We start from the raw sequence: 22,350 nt of genomic DNA on the forward strand, positions 1-22,350 counted from the left end.
TTAAGCAATCAGAAGGTATGCATTTTTCTTTAACCGTTAGTAACGGTTTAAGCCATAAAACATGATTTTTTGAATAGAAATAAGAAAATATGTGATGTGATCTTTTGTCAGCAGTCTTGTATCACTGGTTTGCAGATATAAACGCAAAAACAAAATGCTCATTCCAAGACAAAATATAAAAAAAAAACTGAAAAACGGTAAATCTGTGAGAGTGCAGCTTTAAATAGATACAATTACAAACAGTAAGATGCATTAAAGCACGGTTAGCAATTATAACATTTACTGGCTGTACGGCCAGTCCACACGCGCCCTGCTGCCTTGTTGACATACTTCTGTAAAATAGTAAGTTATTTCAAGAGAATGAATTAAGGATACTCGTAAACATTTTGTTCAGCAACATAACAAGTAGCATTATGTCCATTCAAAAAAACAGCATGGTGTGTAGTTGGTAAAACGTAATAATTAATTAAGATTGGTAGAAAAAACACCTGTGTACGAACGTTAATTGAAAATCCCAAATCTTTACACCTAAACAAATACTTGCCAAAAAAGCACAACAACACAAATTGAATGTGTTTAACGGGTGGTAATGATTTGTAACAATCATTAATAGATATTAGCCCTTGTTATTTAATTTTATATTGTAACAAATTTCTCCGCAACCTTTTAAAAAAGATCTTTACACCTAAACAAATACTTGCCAATAAAGCACAACAACACAAATTGAATGTGTTTAACGGGTGGTAATGATTTGTAACGATCATAAATAGATATTAGCCCTTGTTATTTAATTTTATATTGTAACAAATTCCTCCGCAACCTTTTAAAAAAGATCGATTGAAATGTTTTTGAAATCATCCGTATGTCTGCCTAATTTATAATCGTTTCAAGTAAGGCTATTTGGTCTTTCTATGAGACGTCTGTGTATAAGAAAGGAATGCTGAACTAAAAAATGCATTTAATTCTTATATATCGAACTCCACTCTAGCCGATACATGGAAGCTATTAACTTTAATCTACTAAATGTTTGTTTTTTATAAAGAACAAAAGGTGGACACGTACCGTTTTTAAGTTTTCTTATAATCTACAACGCATTTCATACAAGTTACCAGTTATGACAACGAAACATCGCTTGGTAAAAAATAGTGGAATTTAATAATATATTGCTAACAATAGCCTCTTTACAATGTTTAATGTATATTTTAATACAAACGATGGGCATTTCAATTAAAATGCAAATACTTCTTAACAGCTATTTTAAAAGAATGTTAACCGGGTATTCTTTCTTTAGATATAAGGCAGTAGCTGATACTCCACTCAAAACGACTGTAAATGTACATAAATTTAAATGTCGAGGCCATTTTTTCCATTGATCATTTGTGTGAACAATTAAAAATCGCTTGTCAATTGATTGTATTTGAGTGTTTTGTGGATATTAAAGATTCGGATAACATTCTTTAATGTATGCCTTTTGATATCATCCTTCAAAATACGTTGTAATTACTTTACGAAAATGGAGCCTTTGTTACTAGAAATGATTAACTAGTAATCCTTCAGAACGTGACAAATAAGTTTGCGACTTGCCAGTAGATATATTTAAACAACGATTTTGTTTCGAAGAAAACATATTAAATTCTGAATTTTGTTAACATAGATACAATTAACTCCGCTTAAAACGAATTCCCAATATGTTCGTTTTATCTCCAATTGCTCATATCCATATATATTTTCATTTTTTTAAAAGTTGCTCGCACATCTAGCTAAAATATATATGGGTATTTAAACATATATATATATATATATATATATATATAAACAAATATTTATTTTTCGATATTTTTATATTATAAGGCTTCAAGGCCAACGATGTAGCGCCACTTTGTTAATAGCATATTGTCAACTATATGGGTAGGTCATATGATGACTTGTTTAATCTTGTAAACTTGGGTGACAAACTATATTGATTTTGCAAATTGTACGTACAACGATTGGTATAGATTTACGTGCTTGCGATGGTGTCACTAATCATGTTCCTGTTTTATTTCCAGATTCATGTTCTTATTTGGATAAAAATTCGGGATTTGACCTTGTTTGCCTTCATAAGAAACACATGGTTTGTACATTTTTGTTTTTATAAGACAATAACATGTTAATGGCAACTTTAGCGTTAATCTTTTAGAAAGTTAAAACAATCCAATTTGCCAGGATTCTATCACGTCATATTACTTTAACTACACGAAATTTAGGTTCATTTTTAAGAACTCAAGACCTCATACAAAACACTGACTGGTCATATTCTATGCACAAATAAAGAGTATAGTAGCAACTGTGTCTAGACAATTGTATGCGTATAGAGCAAACGTGTCAAATGATTGTTTGGTTATATGCAGTTCCCGCAATTTTATAGATTTCCACAAACTGCCTCTGAGGAAACAATAAGGATAATTTAAATACAAACAAAAATTTATCTGCTTTAAACAATGAAACTATTTCATCTGATTGGGAAGGGTGCTTTATCGTTACTTTCAGATTTCCACTCTTCGACTAGTTCAAACCCCGAGTATATTCTTTTTTCTGAATTGGCCAAGGCAGTAGCACCAACATTTATTGATCAAGCTATTTCGATGCATAAGTGGTCTGTCTTGGTTGTTTGTACGTTTTGTGTATATCGTTAAGTGACTTTTACGCCCTAGCCGTGCCTCTTAGCAGGCCTTTTGCTTAGTTCATCCTACTGTGCTTGTCTTTGTAGTTATCATTGTGTTCTCTCACATCTTTGTGAATATGTTCACATTTTCGTACTTTTCATGAAAATGTAAAGAAGTATTCCAATGAACGAAATAGAGCAATGGATTTAACACACTTTTTCTTGTCTGTTTCAGGACTATTGCTTGGAATATGTCGTTTGCACGTGAAGCCCTAGGTAGGAATTTTTTAATTTTCATACCATAATTCCGTAATACTCATTACAATATATTGGTAAAATAAGACAGCAGTACGCTTCAATGAAAACTCTTTAGAAGGCACATTACAATACCATGCTGTTATTTTCATATACATGTTACTTACAATTTTGCTGTTTGAAATGTTTACAAGTATTAACCGTAATTTAAACTATTGGAATAACTAACCAGTTTATGTTAATTTCGTGGTTGAATGAAAGGCAATACTTTAGTTAAATGTCGGAATAGAATATCATTTTTATAACAATTATTACGACAAGCTGCCTAGCTGTTTCCTTTTTAAAGTGACACTCTAATTCAAAATCAATACATACAAATGTTAAACAAACATGAATTTTGAGTGATATTTTTTTAACTACTTACTAAATAATGCATTAATAGAAAATACTAGTTACTGAAAACAAGATTGTAACCGTGTATTTAATAGCTGAAAAGGCAAAAATATTAAATGATTGGTGAATGCTAAACGATTTACAGTGATCTACTATCGTCTCATAAGGTAGAAATATCGTGTTTTTTGCACATTTCTTTCAAATTAAACTCGAAATCCTTCATAAGAACCACTGTCTCCTACCATTATTCATCCTTTCTGGTATATTTAAACAATTGTATTAATTGTGGTAAATCTTATTTGGGTATAATAGTGCATATTTAAAAGTTTGTTATTTACTCGGATATTGAACTATTTCTAATGTATGGTGAATGAAATTCAAACACCAAAAATAGTTTTCATAGTAATTAATTAGTATTGTTACATTTATTTAAATAATTTATTTGTTTTCATTATGGGTTCATTGAATCACATTGATATGGCACTTATTTTGTTTACGATAAAATTTGTGTTCATTTTGCATGAACCGGTCGACCTTTCTTGACCTCTGTAGGCGTAGTTATGCTTGTAAAACCTGGGCCATGCATATTAAAACACGAATAAAAAATATCAATAATGTTTTGATAAACACGAAAATTATTACAACTATTACAACTATGTTTCGTGCGTTTATGTGAATGCTCTGTCGCGATTTTGCAAATTTTCAAAGAAGCGCTGGAACGCTTCATGTATTTGCAAATTCTAGGCCGATCGTTCATACTGCATGGACGCATGAAAAATAAAAATCAATCCTAAAATAATGAAAAACCCTTAAACTGTGAAACTCAACGTTAACTACCGGTGTTAACATTTTTTGTTTTAAGTCAAAGTAAAGATAATAAAAAGGAAGATAAGCTGAAACGCATTATTTATAATTGAAGAATTACAACAAATCAAAGCCATGCTAAAAATATAAGAATAAATATCAAAACTGATTTTATCAAAAAGGCAATAATTTAAACTATTTTCAATTTCATTGGCATTAGTGTATATTGAAATAGTAGGCATTTGTTGTTTAGAGTTTCAATTATCACAATGGCAATTCTAAACTGTACTGCCTCTGTTATTAAACATTTAAAATTTTATCTTCGATAAAACAGAACAGGCAAACACGCACACACTTACCATTTCCGTTTGTTATGCCAGTTGTAAGACTTATATCCCTTTTTCAGATGACAGTCACTTCTACGTTCTCGTTAATGGTAAAATAGTCGTAAGTATTAGACGGTTACGAACAGGTTTTAGTTAAATCATGTGTAAAAGATGTTGAATACATAGGCTATATAATGCTCACATGTGTTCACATTTAAAGATAACTGTCATAAAAAACTGATGTTTGGTTATCATGTAACTTCATTCAAAGGAGTTAGAGAGTATTTAAAAAATTATTTTTGAACTGTTCCTTTACATTCATTGTCTATCCTAAGCTGTTGATTATTCACCACAAAATGCTTTCGACAGACCTTGTCGCTTCGAAGCAGAAACATTTGGTTGAGCTTTGGAAAAGCGGGCATTGCAAGTGTATTGACAATGTTTTTTTTAACAATATTATCGTATACCAACGGTGTCACATTGAAATATATACTGATCATTAATAGCCAATAGGTGAAGATATGATACAACAATTTACATAATGTAATGGTATTGACGTCAATTTATTGCTAATGTCTGACCTGTTTTTACTTGCGTAAATGAACAGTCAATGATATTATGTTCTTCTGGGCTACTGGGCTTGTCCATTTAATTTTATTTTAAACTTTCGTGAGTACATATTTTAGTACACCCTAGTCCTTGATTGCTGTCCAATTGTGAACACATAAGGTACAATAAGGCCAAAATAAATCCTCAACGCCAAAGACGTCAGGAATCTGGTTCGGCCTGGAAACAAACAAGTATACACCTTCAGGAAAGAAAGGCATTCATAAACCATATGTTACATGGGGATGTATACCGATTTAATCTAGTAATAATGTCATTGTTTATGCCATGCTGTTTCATGCCATCGCTTATATTTATGGGAATAAACTACCTTTATTCCACCTTTTTCTCAACCAATGAATATATACTTAAATATTTTCTATATATACAATTTCGTATTGCAAAAACATTTCAAACGGCGGTTAAAATTGAAAGAAGGCATGTTTGGTAGATTTGATATGATCCTAAAATAATTTTACATTTCGTTGCTTGTTAACTTGCGCATATTTGCCCGTGCAAAATGCAATTTACTCAATCGGCTTCACCACTTACCATATGTTTTGCAAAAGAAACCCGACTTAAATCTGTACAAAGGGAAACAACAAATATAAAGACTTCTTACCTTGTGTCCCCACAAATCATCTCAAATACATGCCTTTTGCCGAAACTTGGTTACATGTATACGCAACAACATTCAGCTCAAGACCGCCAATAGTTCACAAAAAAATATTTAAAGAACAAACCTTCATAAAAGTGGCTTTGGAACTTACCAGTTCTTGTTTTTAGAATGATTTTACTGGGTTTAAAGTCCGATGAACATCAAGAAAACAGTAATTTCCTCATTACGTGATACATTTGTTAAAATTGTTAAAAAATATCCGCTCATTGTTGACCGTTACACTAATAAGAACAAATTCTTGCTCGTTAAGAAAGCTCATACAAATTAAAATAATCCACATTTTATTTTATTTCTTTTTTATTTACTAAAGAATATTTTATTTTGAAGCTCAATATTAAAAACGCAATTTAAGTGCAATGACTCAAGGCGATTTTGTAAAAAAATCTTCGATAAGTTAACAATTTGAAAACTCTTGCGCATTAATGAATTTGCAAAATCGATACCCATCATTTATACTGCATGAAGGCAAAATATAAATCAACCCTTAAAGTGACACTCTTATACAAAATCAATACATACACATGTATATCAAACATCAATTTTGACTGATGAACCTTTTTGTACTCGTTAAAAATAATGCATTTATAGAAAATATTAATTACTGATGAGAGGACTTTAACCTAGTGTTTAATAGCAGAAAGCACAAAAGTTTTAAATGATTGATGAATGCTAAAAGATTTACTGTGGTCTAATATTGTCTTATAAGGTGGAAGTACCGTGTTTTATGCTAATTTCTTTCAAATTAAACTCGATATCCTTCATAAGAACCATTGTTTTCGACATTTATTCATCTTTGCTTAAATATTAAAACAAAAATTATTAATTGTTGTAAATCTTGTTTGGGAGTAAGTGTGCATCTTTAAATAATGAAAACCCCTTAAACTATGCAACTAAACGTTAACTAATGGTGTTTAACTCTTTTGAAATACTTTAGAGTAATACCCGACATTTTGAGGTATTACTCTTTAAGTATCAAATTATGATATGGACATATCATTAAGCCGATTGGTTGATGGTATATATATATATACGTAAAACAAGAACGCATTTTATAAATGGTCATTATTTTGTGGTTTTCAGTTTTGGGGTTGCCTATATACTACTACCTCCAGAAACCACTTATAAAAAACACAGTGGAGCATGTTCATTTATATTAAAGTACGAATCAAATAACCAAACAAGTTAATCTACATACCTTTCCTGTATGGTTACGAAATACAATAGACATGGCCCGTTTAACAAGACATCGTACAATCTAGACGCTTTTAAATTATGACGAGTTTTTTTCTATATAGAAAATGACTACTACTACTAAGGCTACTACTACTACTACCACTACTACTACTACTGCTACCACCACCACCTCCTCCACCACCACCACTAATACCTCTACTACTACTACTACTTCTTTTATATAACTAATACTTAATAGGTGAATGTAAATCAACACTAGTAACTAACGATTTTGATAGGGACACGTGACTGCATCGACAACTACGATGATGATGATGATGATGATGATGATGAGATGATGATGATGATGATGATGATGATGATGATGATGATGATGATGATGATGATGATGATGAAATAAACTTTGGTAATCAACATCTGAACCACTAGACCATCAGGACTTTAAAAATACGATTAGATAGTTTGACATGTTAACCATACATTGATAAAATGACTTAATAATGTCAATCAAACTATTACACAATAACAAAGCTATTTACGCTTATATGAAAATTGAATTCTTTAGAAATTATATTTAAGCAAATATCAACATTAACTGAAGGGTTCAAGCTATTGGTATATTAGTTTAAACACTCCTGCCATACTTTATTTGGTCAAACACAAAAAGGACATTTTTTCAAAAAACTTGAGCGAGTACCAATCTGCGAATTTTCACTAAACAACATTAATAAATGTTTTCGAAAATACTTGCATCACATTTATTTAGAAAACAGGAGCTTATTTTCTTTATGTGAAATTACATTTGAAAAGGTTCAGTATTTCTCTTGTTATTTTTCCAGTCTATTTCGACAACTGCTCTGGTACTGTTAGCAATGCGGTATGCTCCACCCACTTATCTACCCCAGTATTTTCCGAACATTTCATTTTACTTAAGTATCGTTTGGACCTCGGGAATTTAGCAGACATTATAAGTGTAAGGTAAAATAGGAAGTAGCAACTACATGTACTACATTATATCTTTTAAAGCTTGCTAAAACTGGACGAAACTAAACTATATTTAGGATGTACTTATTTTTTTAATCTATATCACATCATAACTAGCACTCACAACAACCGATACTAAAGCAAATACATTTGTTTGTATTGTGTTTTTTTATTCGATCACTCAAAGTGTTCGACTAGAAATGGAAAATATTTTCACACAACACCTTTTTGTAAAGTAAAGCTACATAAGATAACGCTAAAAATGTTATACTATATCCGTGACATATTCCGGAAGTCTGGAACAGAAATATTAAATGAACATTTTGTGTATATGTATTTCCCTTGACTTGCGCTTAGAACGGTGCATAATGCTATACTTGTTCAGTGTTATTGTTCTTAATATTAGTTATAAAGGGATTTTTTTTCGCATTTATCATATATGAAGTGGCATATGCTTTGATTTCACTCTCTCGCTCAAATTTTGCGAGAATATTTCGTAGAGCAAACCATTACATTTGTTTGGCCTTTGTAAATAAATGTGTGCATTTATTTTATTTGATAGATAGCCTTTCATGAACATTTAAAGAATGATTACGTTCCGCTACTCAATAGATAGTTACTTGATAATATCTTATGTTTTAAAAATGTTTTACAGCTCAACAGTAGCACCAAGACGATTACCCCAGGTGACGCTTTTGCAAAATTTGACCTTATATACGGGATGGCCGAAAAACCCATTGAAATGGTAAAACAAACATTGTGAATATATGTTGAATATAACCCTAACAGTGTCAAATGCGATTCGTGACCAAATGGGCAGATGGTTGCGAACTTTGTTAAAGTAAACAACCCTGTAAACGTCGTTGTTAACTTTTAAATATTTACTGCTCTGAACGTTTAATGGATACACTTATTATCTGTAGTATTTCTAACAGGATTTGAAACAACGATATAAGATGTACTTGGTTTATTTAAATACACGAGCACATCATCAAAATTTCACGTTTTAAAGTCAACAATGATGCCATTAACCACGTTGATAACATTACAAATCGGTCAATGATGTTTTTTTTATAAAATTTCGTTCACCAAACAGATTACAGACTCATCTGCGCTGTTCTGCAATTGGTTCTTGCACTGTGTGTAATACAAAAACTATAGTCGCTTTTAATGTGTGTACTTTTAGGTATGCAAGTAAAAGCTGCATAAGACCTTAAACATGTTTTGCGATATATACCCTTCAATGTGTATCGATAGAAAAAAGAAAAAAAGTACGCATATTTTTTAAGACGCGTTTTTTTCTAATAGTTTTTGACAGGCTCTGATTAATCGACTAGTCTTTTGAAATGCAAAGAATTATCATACATTTGAGAACATGTTGTTAAACACAAAAAAGAGTTATGAAACTTTAGTAAATTAGGTTTATACTTCAGGGTCGTAAAACATTGATATATATATATATATATATATATATATATATATATATATATATATATATATATATATATATATATATGGAAGTGTGTCTTGTTCGTTTGTGGTATATTTTTGTAATGATAATCTCCATTTAACCGTCAAATCAATTCGTTTTTAATGTACTTGTAATGCTACATTGTTGTCAAAATTCTCTTTTTTTACTCGTTCTGTACAATTCTAAGAGTCGAATATAGTACAGAGTGGAAAATTTTAATGATCCCTTTATTTTTAAATGAAATAATTTTTCGAATAATTGTTTTGCATCAATTTGTTATGTATTGATTTCAGAATTCTGTGATCACGGTCAAGAATGAAAAGTCAGGTGCTACAGCCAGAATATTCGCGTTGTCTAGGTTTGATTTCCTAGTGGTATGTCTGTATATTATATAAGAACGTTGTCAAGCAATTTGTTGTACGATAAATGCAACTGCTATATGTATATTCAACAGAAGTTCAATGGACTCTGTATATGAAACATATAAATCGTCAGAATCCCTGCTCGTAAATTGCAATCATAATTATAATAAGGTACACCGTGTTTGCTTGATGTAGTAACATTTTAAAAATAAGTGAATTAGAACAATTATTTATAAATTATAAGTATCTTACTGATTTCAACGGGAATATAAGGAAACCCGGTATGAAGGTAAAGGGCAATACAAATATTATGCAAATCATCTTAAAAAGGTCGTCGGACGAAAGTGTAGTTGTTATGGTATCAGAAATAGTGTGCATAATGTCCTCCCGTCCCTCCGATTAAACTATCCTTTCGTCATCTTAAGCAGAATGCAGGCTAGGTTAACGAAACTAAGTATATATTTGATAGTTTATTAAAGTCTCATCAATACAACATATATACATCACCTTTTAAATATACATTAAAATATGCATTGCCACTCAGTATATGAGTTATAAGAGACTATAGCACACACACAAAAAACATAAAACTATACATTACTTATTTAACATCTAAAATCGATATATACAAAAGTAAGAAACTAGAAACCTATGCTAAATTGTTTTAAAGCTTAGTTAAATGGGTGTAAAAAATCGAATATCACCCCGGTCAGACCGTAGATGAACTGATTAGCACTCATTTCTAGCTTAACGTAAAATAACACAATAATTTAAGTTTTAAAAACAACAATAACATTACTTACACAAATAAAACATCCTATAATTAAGAATATCGTTGCAGGTTTTGGCACTAAGTCTTGACAACATGTTATTTGCCAAAATAAAAGACAACTTATCTATATCGGACATACTTTGAAATAATGGATTAAATGTGTTCGCCTTTTCTACAACTTACAATAGAATGACACATGCATTTCTGATTCAACAGAATTGCAAAAAGGGCAAAGACGATCATTTAGGGCAATATTTCAATATTAATATCTGCCTGTTTCCACTCGAATATGGGCTACCCCGCATCTAAATTTACTTAACGTTGCCCCATGTTTTGGCGGCATAAGTACGTAGTAACAGACTTTAACTAGTCAATGTCTTGTTTTTTTTTCAAAATACAATTTGGATACACACGGGTATTCAGTGACAAGTTTTGTAGCGTTAGCCGTATGTGAATATGTTTAATGACTAACACCATTAAACCTAATTTCATGTTTTACCGCGCGGTCCCACTTTGCATAGTGTTTCAAAAATCATCAAAATGTCATAAATTGATGCATTTTGTTTATATTGTCTCTACCTTTTTAACAGAATAAAAGAACCCCAATTTATATCCCATTACCATAATTAAAAAGTCAACGCAATCTTGCAATCTATTCGAGATAGGTATCGGCCAGGTTCGATCGTGAAAAACATCGTTTGAGAAACACAGAAAACTGAATCGACAAACACTTAAACATATGCTTGAATTCTAAGATAAAGAAACTAATTTATGATCTTATCCTTTGAATTATTTTTGTGGTTTTGAAAGAGATGTTGTCAAACATATATTTCCAACATCAATATTTACTAATTAATAGTGCCTTAGTGTTAAAGTTACGTATTATGTTATCATATATTTACAATAGACAAATAATGTAACGAAAGCTCATATTGCGTGAAAGATTTCCGCAATATATTAGAAAGTAGTTTTGCAAATGACAATACACATTTACTTTCGCATTCAGTACTAATTCATACGATGTTCAACTCTTTCTTTATAATGTGATATATAATGCAACAATTAGATTAATTAGTCCAGAAAACACACGGCAAACTTGAACTACTCGACGATCGAAGAAGTTCCATGAATGGTTTACCACGATAGTATCATTGCTCCAATGTACTTAACGAAAGCATTAAACTCCATTCGATTAAATGCAATGTGCCCGTATGGGCCCACATTTCGGCGAACATTTTCAAAACTTACATGGCTCATGCACATATTTCTACGAATATGTAATATTTGAATCTATTGACAACCATCTTAGACGCCATCATAAATATCTCTTGTCCATTTATTGTATAAGCGAAATATTTAAAAACCCTTATATAATTGTGATGCAAAAGCGGCTGAAATACACCTATTTTTCTGCAAGACTAATTATAGATTACCGCGTTATTCTGATGGATCACTCTATTATAAAATGGGTTTCGTTATTTGCAGAAAAGCGACGATGTATGGCTATTAAAATTGGAGAGAAAAAAATACAATGAAATATTAATGGTACAGGTATGTACAATTTGCTATTTTACCTGTCGATTTAGAAGGGTTTAGAAAGTGATGCACTTGATGATGACAATGAACGTAAGTTAAAAGTCCTGACTATTTGCTTTTGCTTATGGCCTTCCTTATGCAATGGTTAAAGGTTATTAGAAGTATTAGCTTTTTGCATATTATCAAAATAAATGGCCTGAGGCCACGCATTCGCCCGACCATTAATTTGGTAAATTCATAATAAGAAGCTTGAACCGAGAAGAATTCAATAATCAATTCGCCATTGCGTTTTCCCCAAACACTATTTCCTTTTTTTGTTAAAACCCTCGCGAATTATTCACGGGTAGATTTCTATTGTTAACATATGGAATATTGCTGGATAATTTGTAAAAGTAACCTCCAAGCGTGGTAGGGAGAAATACCAAGATACGAAATCTCTTCCAAACGAAAATAAGAAAAAGGCGTCAACTATAGAGCTTATTCGCCACATTCTCATTTTATGGTTTTGCCATCAGTTTGTAAGATTTTCGTATTTTCACTACTCTACGCGCTCACAAAATGCCAGAAGTTAGTTTCTATGGAAACAAAATTATTGGTTGCTGCAGAAATTTAACAACGGTGTTACGATGCATCTTGAGTTGTGTAGTTAAAGCATATTTGTATTTGTAAGAATGTGTTAAAAAAAAACTGTGCATAATAATTATGAACGTTTATGTTTCCATTTAACTGACTTAAAATTATTTTGTATCTTTCCTATTCAGAAAAGGGCGGAATGGAAATACACGTTGTATCAAGAAATGCTTACCGAATGTTTGCTGTTTAGTAAGTAGAATTTCTTTGTTAAACATTAGAACAAACATGTTAACGTCTGTATTTTTATAAGTAATATGCACGTCTTGTTTGTTTATGGTAGCACGTTTAATCTTTGGACAGCTCCCGAGTGATTCAGTTTATATAATATACTTAAGGTATAAGCATTTTTCACCAAAAATGCTGACCTCTTATCCCTCTAATCAATTCTGATCATTTTGAACGATTTATTAAATTATTTACGAGGGTTACTTTGCATGTGTTCTCATCCAGAAACTGTCTTATCTATCTCTACGGCGGAATTCCGTTTTGTCGACTTTCCCTGTGGCGCTCTGGGCGCTCCCTGTGGCGCTCTCGACACTCCTTGCGGCGTTCTGGGCGCTCCCTGTGGCGCTCTCGACACTCCTTGCGGCGTTCTGGGCGCTCCCTCTGGTGCTCTCGGCCATCCCTGTGGCGCTCTCGACACACCTTGCGGCACTCTGGGCGCTACATGTGGCGCTCTCGACACTCCTTGCGGCACTCTGGCCGCTACATGTGGCGCTCTCGACACTCCTTGCGGCACTCTGGGCGCTCCCTGTGGCGCTCTCGACACGCCTTGTGGCGCTTTTGGCGCTCCCTGTGGCGCTCTCGACACTCCTTGCGGCGCTCTTGACGCTCCCTGTGGCGCTCTCGACATTCCTTGTGGCGCTGTGGGCGCTCCCTGTCGCGCTCTCGACACTCCTTGCGGCGCTCTGAGCGCTCCCTGTGGCGCTCTCGGAGCTCCCTGTGGCGTTCTGGGCGTTCCTGTGGCGCTCGACACTACTTACTGCGCTCTGGGTGCTCCCTGTGGCGCTCTCGGCGCTCCCTGTGTCGCTCTCGGCTCTCCCTGTGGCGCTCTCGACACTCCTTGCGGCGCTCTGGGCGCTCCCTGTGTCGCTCTCGGCTCTCCCTGTGGCGCTCTCGACACTCCTTGCGGCGCTCTGGGCGCTCCCTGTGGCGCTCTCGGCGCTCCCTGTGGCGCTCCCTGTGGCTCTCTCGACACTCCTTGCGGCGCTCTGGGCTATCTCTGTGGCGCTCTCGGCGCTCCTTGTGGCCCTCTCGACACTCCCTGCGGCGCTCTGGGTGCTCCCTGTGGCGCGTTGGGCGCTCCTTGTGGCGCTCTGGGCGCTTCCTGTGGCGCTCTCGACAATCCCTGCGGCGCTCTGGGCGCTCCCTGTGGCGCTCTGGCTGCTCCGTGTGACAAAATATTCTGTATATGAACTCATAGTAAGAAGTGTTTTGACTTTGACTATGATTGCTCTTGTACTCGTCGTTTGACCAAATGACAGACTGAAGAGTGTCGACATCATCTGACCTCGTCAGTTGGTAAGTTGCATTGGTTTAAGTGGTGAAATACATAAACACTTCTATACGAGATACAAAGTATAAAATTTTCACATGGCGGGTTAAAAAAGGCCGTCTGCTAACCAGTATTGCAGCAAACTGTTATCCCGCTTTATTCATAATAATTGCGGACTATCGGGAAAAAATATCGTCTGCTACACCTTGTCGTTACGCCTTAGCGCGTTCAAAAAACGACTCATTTTCTTCTCCGTCCAAGATGACGGATTTATATAGACATATAGTAAAAATGTGGTTTGGATAGGCACACCTGACTACGACATACAATAGATATTCGTATATAAACCATATCTATGTGTAATGAAAAAAGCACACTACAATAGTTGTGCAGTAACTGCATCATTTGAAACATGTATGCTTACATTATAACAAAGGGTTGCTTCAGCTTACTAAAACCCGAACCAAAAATAAACGCCAGTCTAAGCCAGACTCTTAATTTAGCGCACGCATTATACTACTTCTCGCCTACCACAGCTTCTTCTGCTACTGTAATTGCTTGTTGTGGTGGTGCTGCTGCTACTTGTACTACTACTATTGCTTCTGCTACTGCTGCTGCTGGCGCTACAACTACTACCACTACTGCTCATAATAATACTATTACTTATAATCATATTACTACACTACTGCTGTTGCTACCGATTGTAAGAGTGTGGGGCAAAGTGCAAGGACAGGGCTTTTTAGTGTAATATATTTAGTGTTGAGTTAGGGGATCGAGCCTGGAACCCCATTGACAGTAATGTGTCCAGACAACTGCACTATGTACCTGTTACTACTACTACTACTACTACTACTACTACTACTCCTTTGGTGATTAATATGACGTTTAACACATAAATGTAAAATATCGAATAATTGCAAGGTCTGACACGGAAGGTTGCATATGCCCCTTTCACGATTTTCATTATAAATAATAAAAAAAGAAAATATATACATACGGACTGCAGTCAACTTTGAATGTGACGTTTTAATCTTTGCAGAAGAATTTGACCTGCAAACAAAACAGATGGTTGCGAGTGATTTTGAAGCCATTTGTTTTCGTGACGGAGATGACATTTTGAGTCCACATAGAACAACGAAAGACACACGTATCAATGTAGAGGTATATGAGCATGTGATAAAATACATAGTGAGTCTTGAATAATTATAGTGCTTTAATAAAAATCAAATATCATTGAGTTTATTAAATGGAAGAGGCTTAGAAATGAGAATAATAATAATAATGTATATTACTGGTATACACTTCTTAAATGATCTGTTGGTCAAACGTCAAAACCACATGCCTGGGTTGGGGAAATTACCAGTGAACTCTTCCCCGAGACCGATAGGCCGAGGGCAAAAGCTTAGCCAGTCCTTCACCAACCATGTGCAAAAAGGTTTAAAACTGACCGATAAGTTTTCAAAAAGTGATTTATTTTCACATGACATTCAAAATCACCTGTAAGAGTTTAATTAAGAATAGCAATGTCTTTCTGAAATGTCTTACTTACTATTAGCATGTTCCAAATAAATATGCTGAATTGGGACGTCTTTTGATGTTATTTTTATGTCATTTGAAGCATAAGTGGTGATGAAGTTCAATTTCAACTATACTACTCAAAATTTGATAAGGATCACTTAATTAGTTATTTGTAAAATCTTAACCAAATAAGTATACTTATTTAATTTCAAAGCATTAGTTTTATCCCTTCGTAGGCCTCTAGAATGTTCGATGATTTTGATTGTATTTCTACCAGCGCGTGCACGGGCAGCACGGAAAACTGCATACCCACGAAATAAGGCGTTTTGGCATACATGTAACAACTTAAACATGTGGCCATTTCTTGTTTTTCGCTTAGAGTATTCGATTTTTACTCGGACCATCTACCACATTGTGTTCAAAATGCCAAACAGAAGACGTTTAACTCCTGATGAAATGCATGTTGGCATTGGAATGCTAGAGGCAGGGTTGTCTCAGAGGACTGTGGCTGAACACCTGAATGTGTCACAAAGTGTACCGTAGTTTGCAGGATGTGGAATCGTTATCAAACGAATGGAAATGCTCAACATCGACATGGTGGTGGTCGTGCAAAGGCTACATCTGACGTTCAGGATCGTTACCTTGCGGTTTTAGCCAAACGTAACCGCTTTCGTAATGCCACTTCGTTACGTAATGACTTCCAGAATGCCACAAACGTAAGAGTTTCAACGCAAACCATTAGAAATCGTTTGCATAGTGCTGGCTTGATGGCACGACGACCGGCAATTCGCATCCCATTGACCCGATACCACATACAGGAACGATTGGACTGGGCACGTCAACACGTTGGATGGACGTTAAAAGAATGGACAACAGTGCTTTTTACAGTTTTTTTCAAAGTTTTGTATTGACTTTACAGATCGCTGTTCCAGAGTGTGGAGGGGACGTAATGAACGTTTTGCTCCAGTTTGTGTCGCCGAACATGACCGTTATGGCAAGGGCTCAGTCATGGTATTGGCCGGAATCAGCATGCATGGGAAAACAGTCTTACACGTAATTGAAAACGGTACATTGACGGCTGTTTGTTATTGTAACGAGATCCTTGACGTTTATGTTTGACCGTTTGCAGGTGCAATCGGTCCTGATTTCATTCTCATGGATGATTATGCGCGCCCACACAGAGCAAACATCACAAACGAATATCTGGAAAATGCTACCATCGAGAGAATGGACTGGCCAGCTCGTTCCCCCGACATGAACCTGATCGAGCATGCCTGGGACATGCTTCAGAAAGCTGTTTCTGCTCGTCCGGTCCAGCCAACAACGGTCCCTCAGCTCAGAGCAGCGCTTCAGGAGGAATGGGCCAGACTCCCTCAGCAACAGCTCCGGAGGCTTATCAGCAACATGCGGAGGCGATGTCAAGCTGTTCTTGATGCTCGTGGACATCACACACGCTACTAACATTGGTTTAATAAAAGTTCAAAGATATTCTGTTGACTTTCACAATTTGTTGACAACCTGATATATGCCTGCTTTTGACCCCTATCATGTTACGCTTGAACGAAATTGTTTTGGTACTGATTTTTTTATGACATTTGAAACCTGAAACAATGCCATTTGATAACATTTAGTGTTGATATATCGTTTTCCTGAAATACGTATGTACTTTATATTAAAAAACATGATCCCTATCAAATTTTGAGTAGTATATTAAATTGTTACCACACACTCATCTCCCATAAGGTTAACTTGTATACTAGCATTGTTTTGTAAGTCACATCTACTCAAATACAGAACAAAATTGTATTAAACGTATTGTACCAATGTTACTGACAGACCTTCTAAAATGTTTCACAACAACATATTTAAAAAACAAAACTGAACACGTCAGTTCCATGGATTCTGATTGTTTTTTTACAGGGTTCAGAGTCTCAACAGACTGGTGCAGGCGACAAGAAAACAAGCCATGGACTCGTCTACTTCAGTAATACAATCTTCTTAATTGTGTCTGGCATATTTTTTGTTTATAAAATTTACTATTGGGATACTTTGGCCTTAATTAAAGTATTCCGAAAGGAAACAATAAATATGTCCAACTCGATTATATATTAATTGTGTTATATCTGCACACTTAGATATTGAAATACTTCCTGTTGTAGAAATATATAAAGAAGAAGCACAGAAACAAATCCCTACGCCATCATTATATATATAACTATATACTATATGTGTATATGTACGGTTCATATTTCGCTTAATGAAACATATTACTGGGAAGTACGGATTTAAAAGTAATGATAGCCTGTCGTTTGATAAGCTATTTGACTATCTATTCATTGTTTTTAAAGACGATATATGCATTTGGCTTTCAATAAAAAAATGCAAACTTCAGCGACAAGGTCAGTAGCTTACAGTCGAACCTGTTTAAAGACACATGGATGAACTGCACTGGAGATCGTAGATTTTAGTCTTAAATTGAAATACTCTTAGTGTCGTAGTTTCGTTATTTTTCGCTACATATTTAAGTGAAATGAACATAAGCCTGTATTCAAGGTGAGAAAATAATAGAAAACAATGTATTACCATTTTTGACATTACTACAGATTAACGACTATTGTGTTTTAAGTGAGGACTTAAATCCTCTATTGCCCCTTGGATCAATTCTGTAGCCTTTTTAATTGTACCCACGTACACATAAGTGATATTACTACAAACTTTTAGCGTGTTTTATTCCTGATGTCTTGATTTAAGCATTTGGCATTTTTGGGGGAAACCAACATTGATTTTTAAGCCAGAGCAAACTTGAATTATTCTTAGGTACACCACAAGGAGAAAAGTAGTTTAATCCATATTTTTGTTAATTATGCATTAGACATCCATTTAAATTACTACTCTTTAAAGTGGGAAATAAAGTGTTCTACTCATCACTGTAACCATAAAAGAATAAAACATATTCGTTTAACATAACGTGATCGTGAACTAGACATAACTCTATAAAAAGAACTTTACACGCGCCTATACAATTATGTCATTAGTCTTGTGTAATATCTGACTCAAAGTAGTTATGTGGCTACCAAGGTGTTAAGGAACAATCTGAGGAATCATAAGTTGGGGGAATAATCGTCTTTGTTTTCAGTATTAAACATTACGTTACAGTCTCCTAAAACAAATACAGTCATAAAACCCTCAATATAGCATACCTGTTTGAACATAGTTTACAATTGTTTTGCAAGATACATGCATTTTAATTTTCTAAAATTAATTTCATAAACAAAAATCAGATTTAAACCGTTTACGATATTATTTGACTGGCGTTTATGTCTCTACTGAGCCGCCATCTTCTTGTCCATAAATTAAGTTATAAATATTTAGCTAGTATTGTTCCACGGATAGCTTTCGGCACTCCTTGAACGGCGATGTCCCGATGGCTCAGTTATCTTTTTACCAATCATTCAGTGCAATAACTTTGAATAACATATAAAGCACTTTTTTCTCGTTTCCTTTTAACATTTAGCCAGGCCAGATTAAAATATATGTGATAGCATATTGAATGGCTTGATTTTTTTCATCTCCTTATTCTTCTGACTTCTTCGTTTGTGCAATGGTACACTAAACACATTAGAATTACACAATTGCACACCGTGAATATCACGAGCCATGTCAGATAATTGTCTATGCGACTGTATCGTACCTTTCAGGAGTAAGCAATGTTGCTGCGGCCGGGTTTATTTATTCATCGGTTAATATATCTGTTCTACTGTATACGTTATGGTCTACAAGTTGATGCAACCTCCAATTAGGCTTAACCCTTTTACATTTGGTAATATTGATAATAGTGAAAAAATAACTAGTTTAAGTCCTCAGTGAATTTACATTCATAGCGGTAACACTTAAACTGATTGATATTAATAGTTCAATGTACACGTGTTCGGTCGATGTTGTATTAGGACGTGCGCCTCCCGTTGAGTGTTTGATATGCCATAAAAACTCTGCCTCTAAACAGGGTCATCACGTTAAAATTTCCACTACCTGGTTCAAATGTTTTGTTTGGGTATCATCCCATTTAATACTTTTTAATTGTTAATGAACATCCGAAAAACGACCAGCCTGGCATATAAAAGAGATTGCAAAAGGCAAATGACTTTTAATTAGGGATGCAAACGAATATTCGAATATTCGAATATTCGATCGATCGTTTGGTATTCGAATGTAAAACTCGGTATTCGAATATTCGATGTTTTTTGTTTGATATCTTTTTAAACTTTTTCACTACAACTGTCTTGTATATATTCGCTTGTATTGTTTTTACAACGATTGGTCCCTAATGCCAGAGGCGTGAACGTGATGACACTATACACGCGTCATAATTATGCTAGTTTAATAGGGACAATTCGTCGGGACTACAAACAGTACCCGTAATTTTACGAAAATTGGCTATTAGACAAGTGACATCAAACAAATTTCAATTATTTTCGGTAAATTTTAATGACCATGCCAACAAAGGATTAACGGTATCAGCCACCAAAGTGGTGTCACGGCTGCCAATTAAGCTTTGCAATATTGCTGAAAACGCCGTAATGATATGAATGACATGTGTTAGTTATTTGATCTTAACTATTTTCCATGTTTCATTATAACGTCCGTGCTTTGAAATGTAACTGTAGGACATTGTTGTACAATAGATGAGTAAAATATTCAGGGTTATTTTCGTTTTATTGTTTAACTTATTCCCGTGTATGTTTGTTTTTTCCATGTATATTATTAGTTCAGTAGAGATCAATCCCAGAACGAGGCTGCGCGACCATCCGTTGGTGAATCACGACATTCAACCGGGAATTTACGATCATGGCCTTGTTTACAAATACGAATGCTGTGGAACTTAAATTATTTTGGGTTTTTGTTTGTTCAAAATCTATTGTTTTTCGTTCGATTTATTTTCTGTAAATGGGGATTTTCAGAGTCTAATTTTGGGGAAAATCAGGTTCCGTCGCGTGAACCGGTTATTACAAAGGCACGGCTATAGTTGTAGCGAAAAATAACAGTAGTTTACGACATTTTTTAAATATTTATTTTGGTTATCGAATATTCGAATATTCGATCGAAAGAATAACCGAATATTCGAATATCAATTTTGCCATTCGTTTGCATCCCTACTTTTAATACTTAACTACAACGTGTACATATATGTGTAGTTACACATGCACGTTCAAGTACACTTGGTGTTTCGCATATTAACATTTATAAGAAATTAATGTTCGACGCTTGAAGCCTTCTTAACATTTTATAGAGGACAGACATGCAAATAATGTTAAAGCATCTCCGACATTTGTACAAATATACATGAAAATTAACAGTTCCAGTTAGATGGGATGGTTCAAAGAATTGTTGTCTGAAATTAAGAAATCATTCAAAAATGTTCTACGTATTGTTAATTACAATCGACAAACATACGCTTCTTGAAAAGAATGTACCGGACAAGTATTGCTTTAGAACCAAGAAAATGTCATTTTTTTCAAAGTTATGTTAGGTCGAATACCCTTTAAACATTTTGAACATATAGTTGGTTTCGTAATATAAGTGTTCTTTCATTGATAATAAGACACGCAATTTAATAGTATAAAATATTTGTTTGTTATACGATGTGGCACATTTATTTATAATTATGTTATGAATTAGTGATTCACAAGTAATGTTATTATAAGGCATTACAAAGGAATAAAAAAGGAGAATAAATTCCAAAAATGAGATATTTAAGATATTAAAGGAAGATATTAAAATGTCTTTAATCAAAATGTCGTATGCATAAAATAAAATCAAACAAAAACGAATATAGATTACTACATCAAATAATATAGTATTCATTTACCGATGTCAGCGAATATTTTGGAAGCCATATTTTAGAAGAAAAAAAATATTCGTTATAACAGAATTGAAAATGTTTCCCCAGATATTTTTTTTAACAAATATAATACCCCTTTGATTGAGTCGTTTTTGCTACTGAGTGGTAAGATTTTTTCGAACGCTCTTAAGGAAATCACATGTTCATCACAAAACAGGGAAACTTTTGGTAACACGCATGAATTTTCCAGTATTTGACGTTTAGTTTGAAGGACTGTAGCTGAAAGCGACGAAATATTACCTTTAACCACCGAAGTCAGTGAAACACATATTACTTTTTTATTTAAAGGATGCATTGAAATTGAACCTGAGGAATGTGATGACAAGCAGACGATTGTTGAAGGGAGTAAAGCATCAGAAGACGTCTTCATTATTACCGAGGTAGGCTAATATAGAATGCACTTATTTATGTCAAAGGGAATCTAAAAAGACTGTACAGGAACTTCCTTTGGAACCATAAAACACATGAATGTTTGTTGTCAAGTGGTAGGTAGTTTTTTATTTGGTTTCATCATGACACAGTAAGTCACGCTTACTCAACTTTCGAACAATTCTTTGTAACTATTCAATGTTTTTCAACAGCCATATCGCAAAATTGAACGTTTAGTATTGTATTGCATATTCCTTGGTATCTACAACAAGACTATTCTGTATAGTGATTTATAAAGTCTCAGGTAGTTTTCCATAACATTGATATGACTTTGTCAGGGCCAAAATAAACGCCTAATAAAAGAATCCGTTTCCTCCTGGGGAATACTTGTTTGGACATTTCGGTGAGGT

The 22,350-nt window shown here is 34.3% G+C and overlaps 1 protein-coding gene across 1 annotated transcript in view; it reads left to right on the forward strand.

Annotated features, from left to right (window-relative positions):
• LOC128234183 (uncharacterized) overlaps positions 1-22,350 on the forward strand; it is a 56,458-nt gene that overhangs the window by 19,134 nt on the left and 14,974 nt on the right. Inside the window, exons 8-17 of the mRNA XM_052948245.1 lie at positions 2,049-2,113; positions 2,880-2,920; positions 4,503-4,543; positions 8,541-8,630; positions 9,650-9,730; positions 11,976-12,041; positions 12,788-12,848; positions 15,194-15,315; positions 17,593-17,656; positions 21,860-21,951. Coding sequence (XP_052804205.1) covers positions 2,049-2,113; positions 2,880-2,920; positions 4,503-4,543; positions 8,541-8,630; positions 9,650-9,730; positions 11,976-12,041; positions 12,788-12,848; positions 15,194-15,315; positions 17,593-17,656; positions 21,860-21,951 — 723 coding nt within the window. The remainder of the gene's footprint in view (positions 1-2,048; positions 2,114-2,879; positions 2,921-4,502; positions 4,544-8,540; positions 8,631-9,649; positions 9,731-11,975; positions 12,042-12,787; positions 12,849-15,193; positions 15,316-17,592; positions 17,657-21,859; positions 21,952-22,350) is intronic.

The sequence above is a fragment of the Mya arenaria genome, chromosome 5, assembly GCF_026914265.1.
Source record: "Mya arenaria isolate MELC-2E11 chromosome 5, ASM2691426v1".
NCBI lineage: Eukaryota > Metazoa > Mollusca > Bivalvia > Myida > Myidae > Mya > Mya arenaria.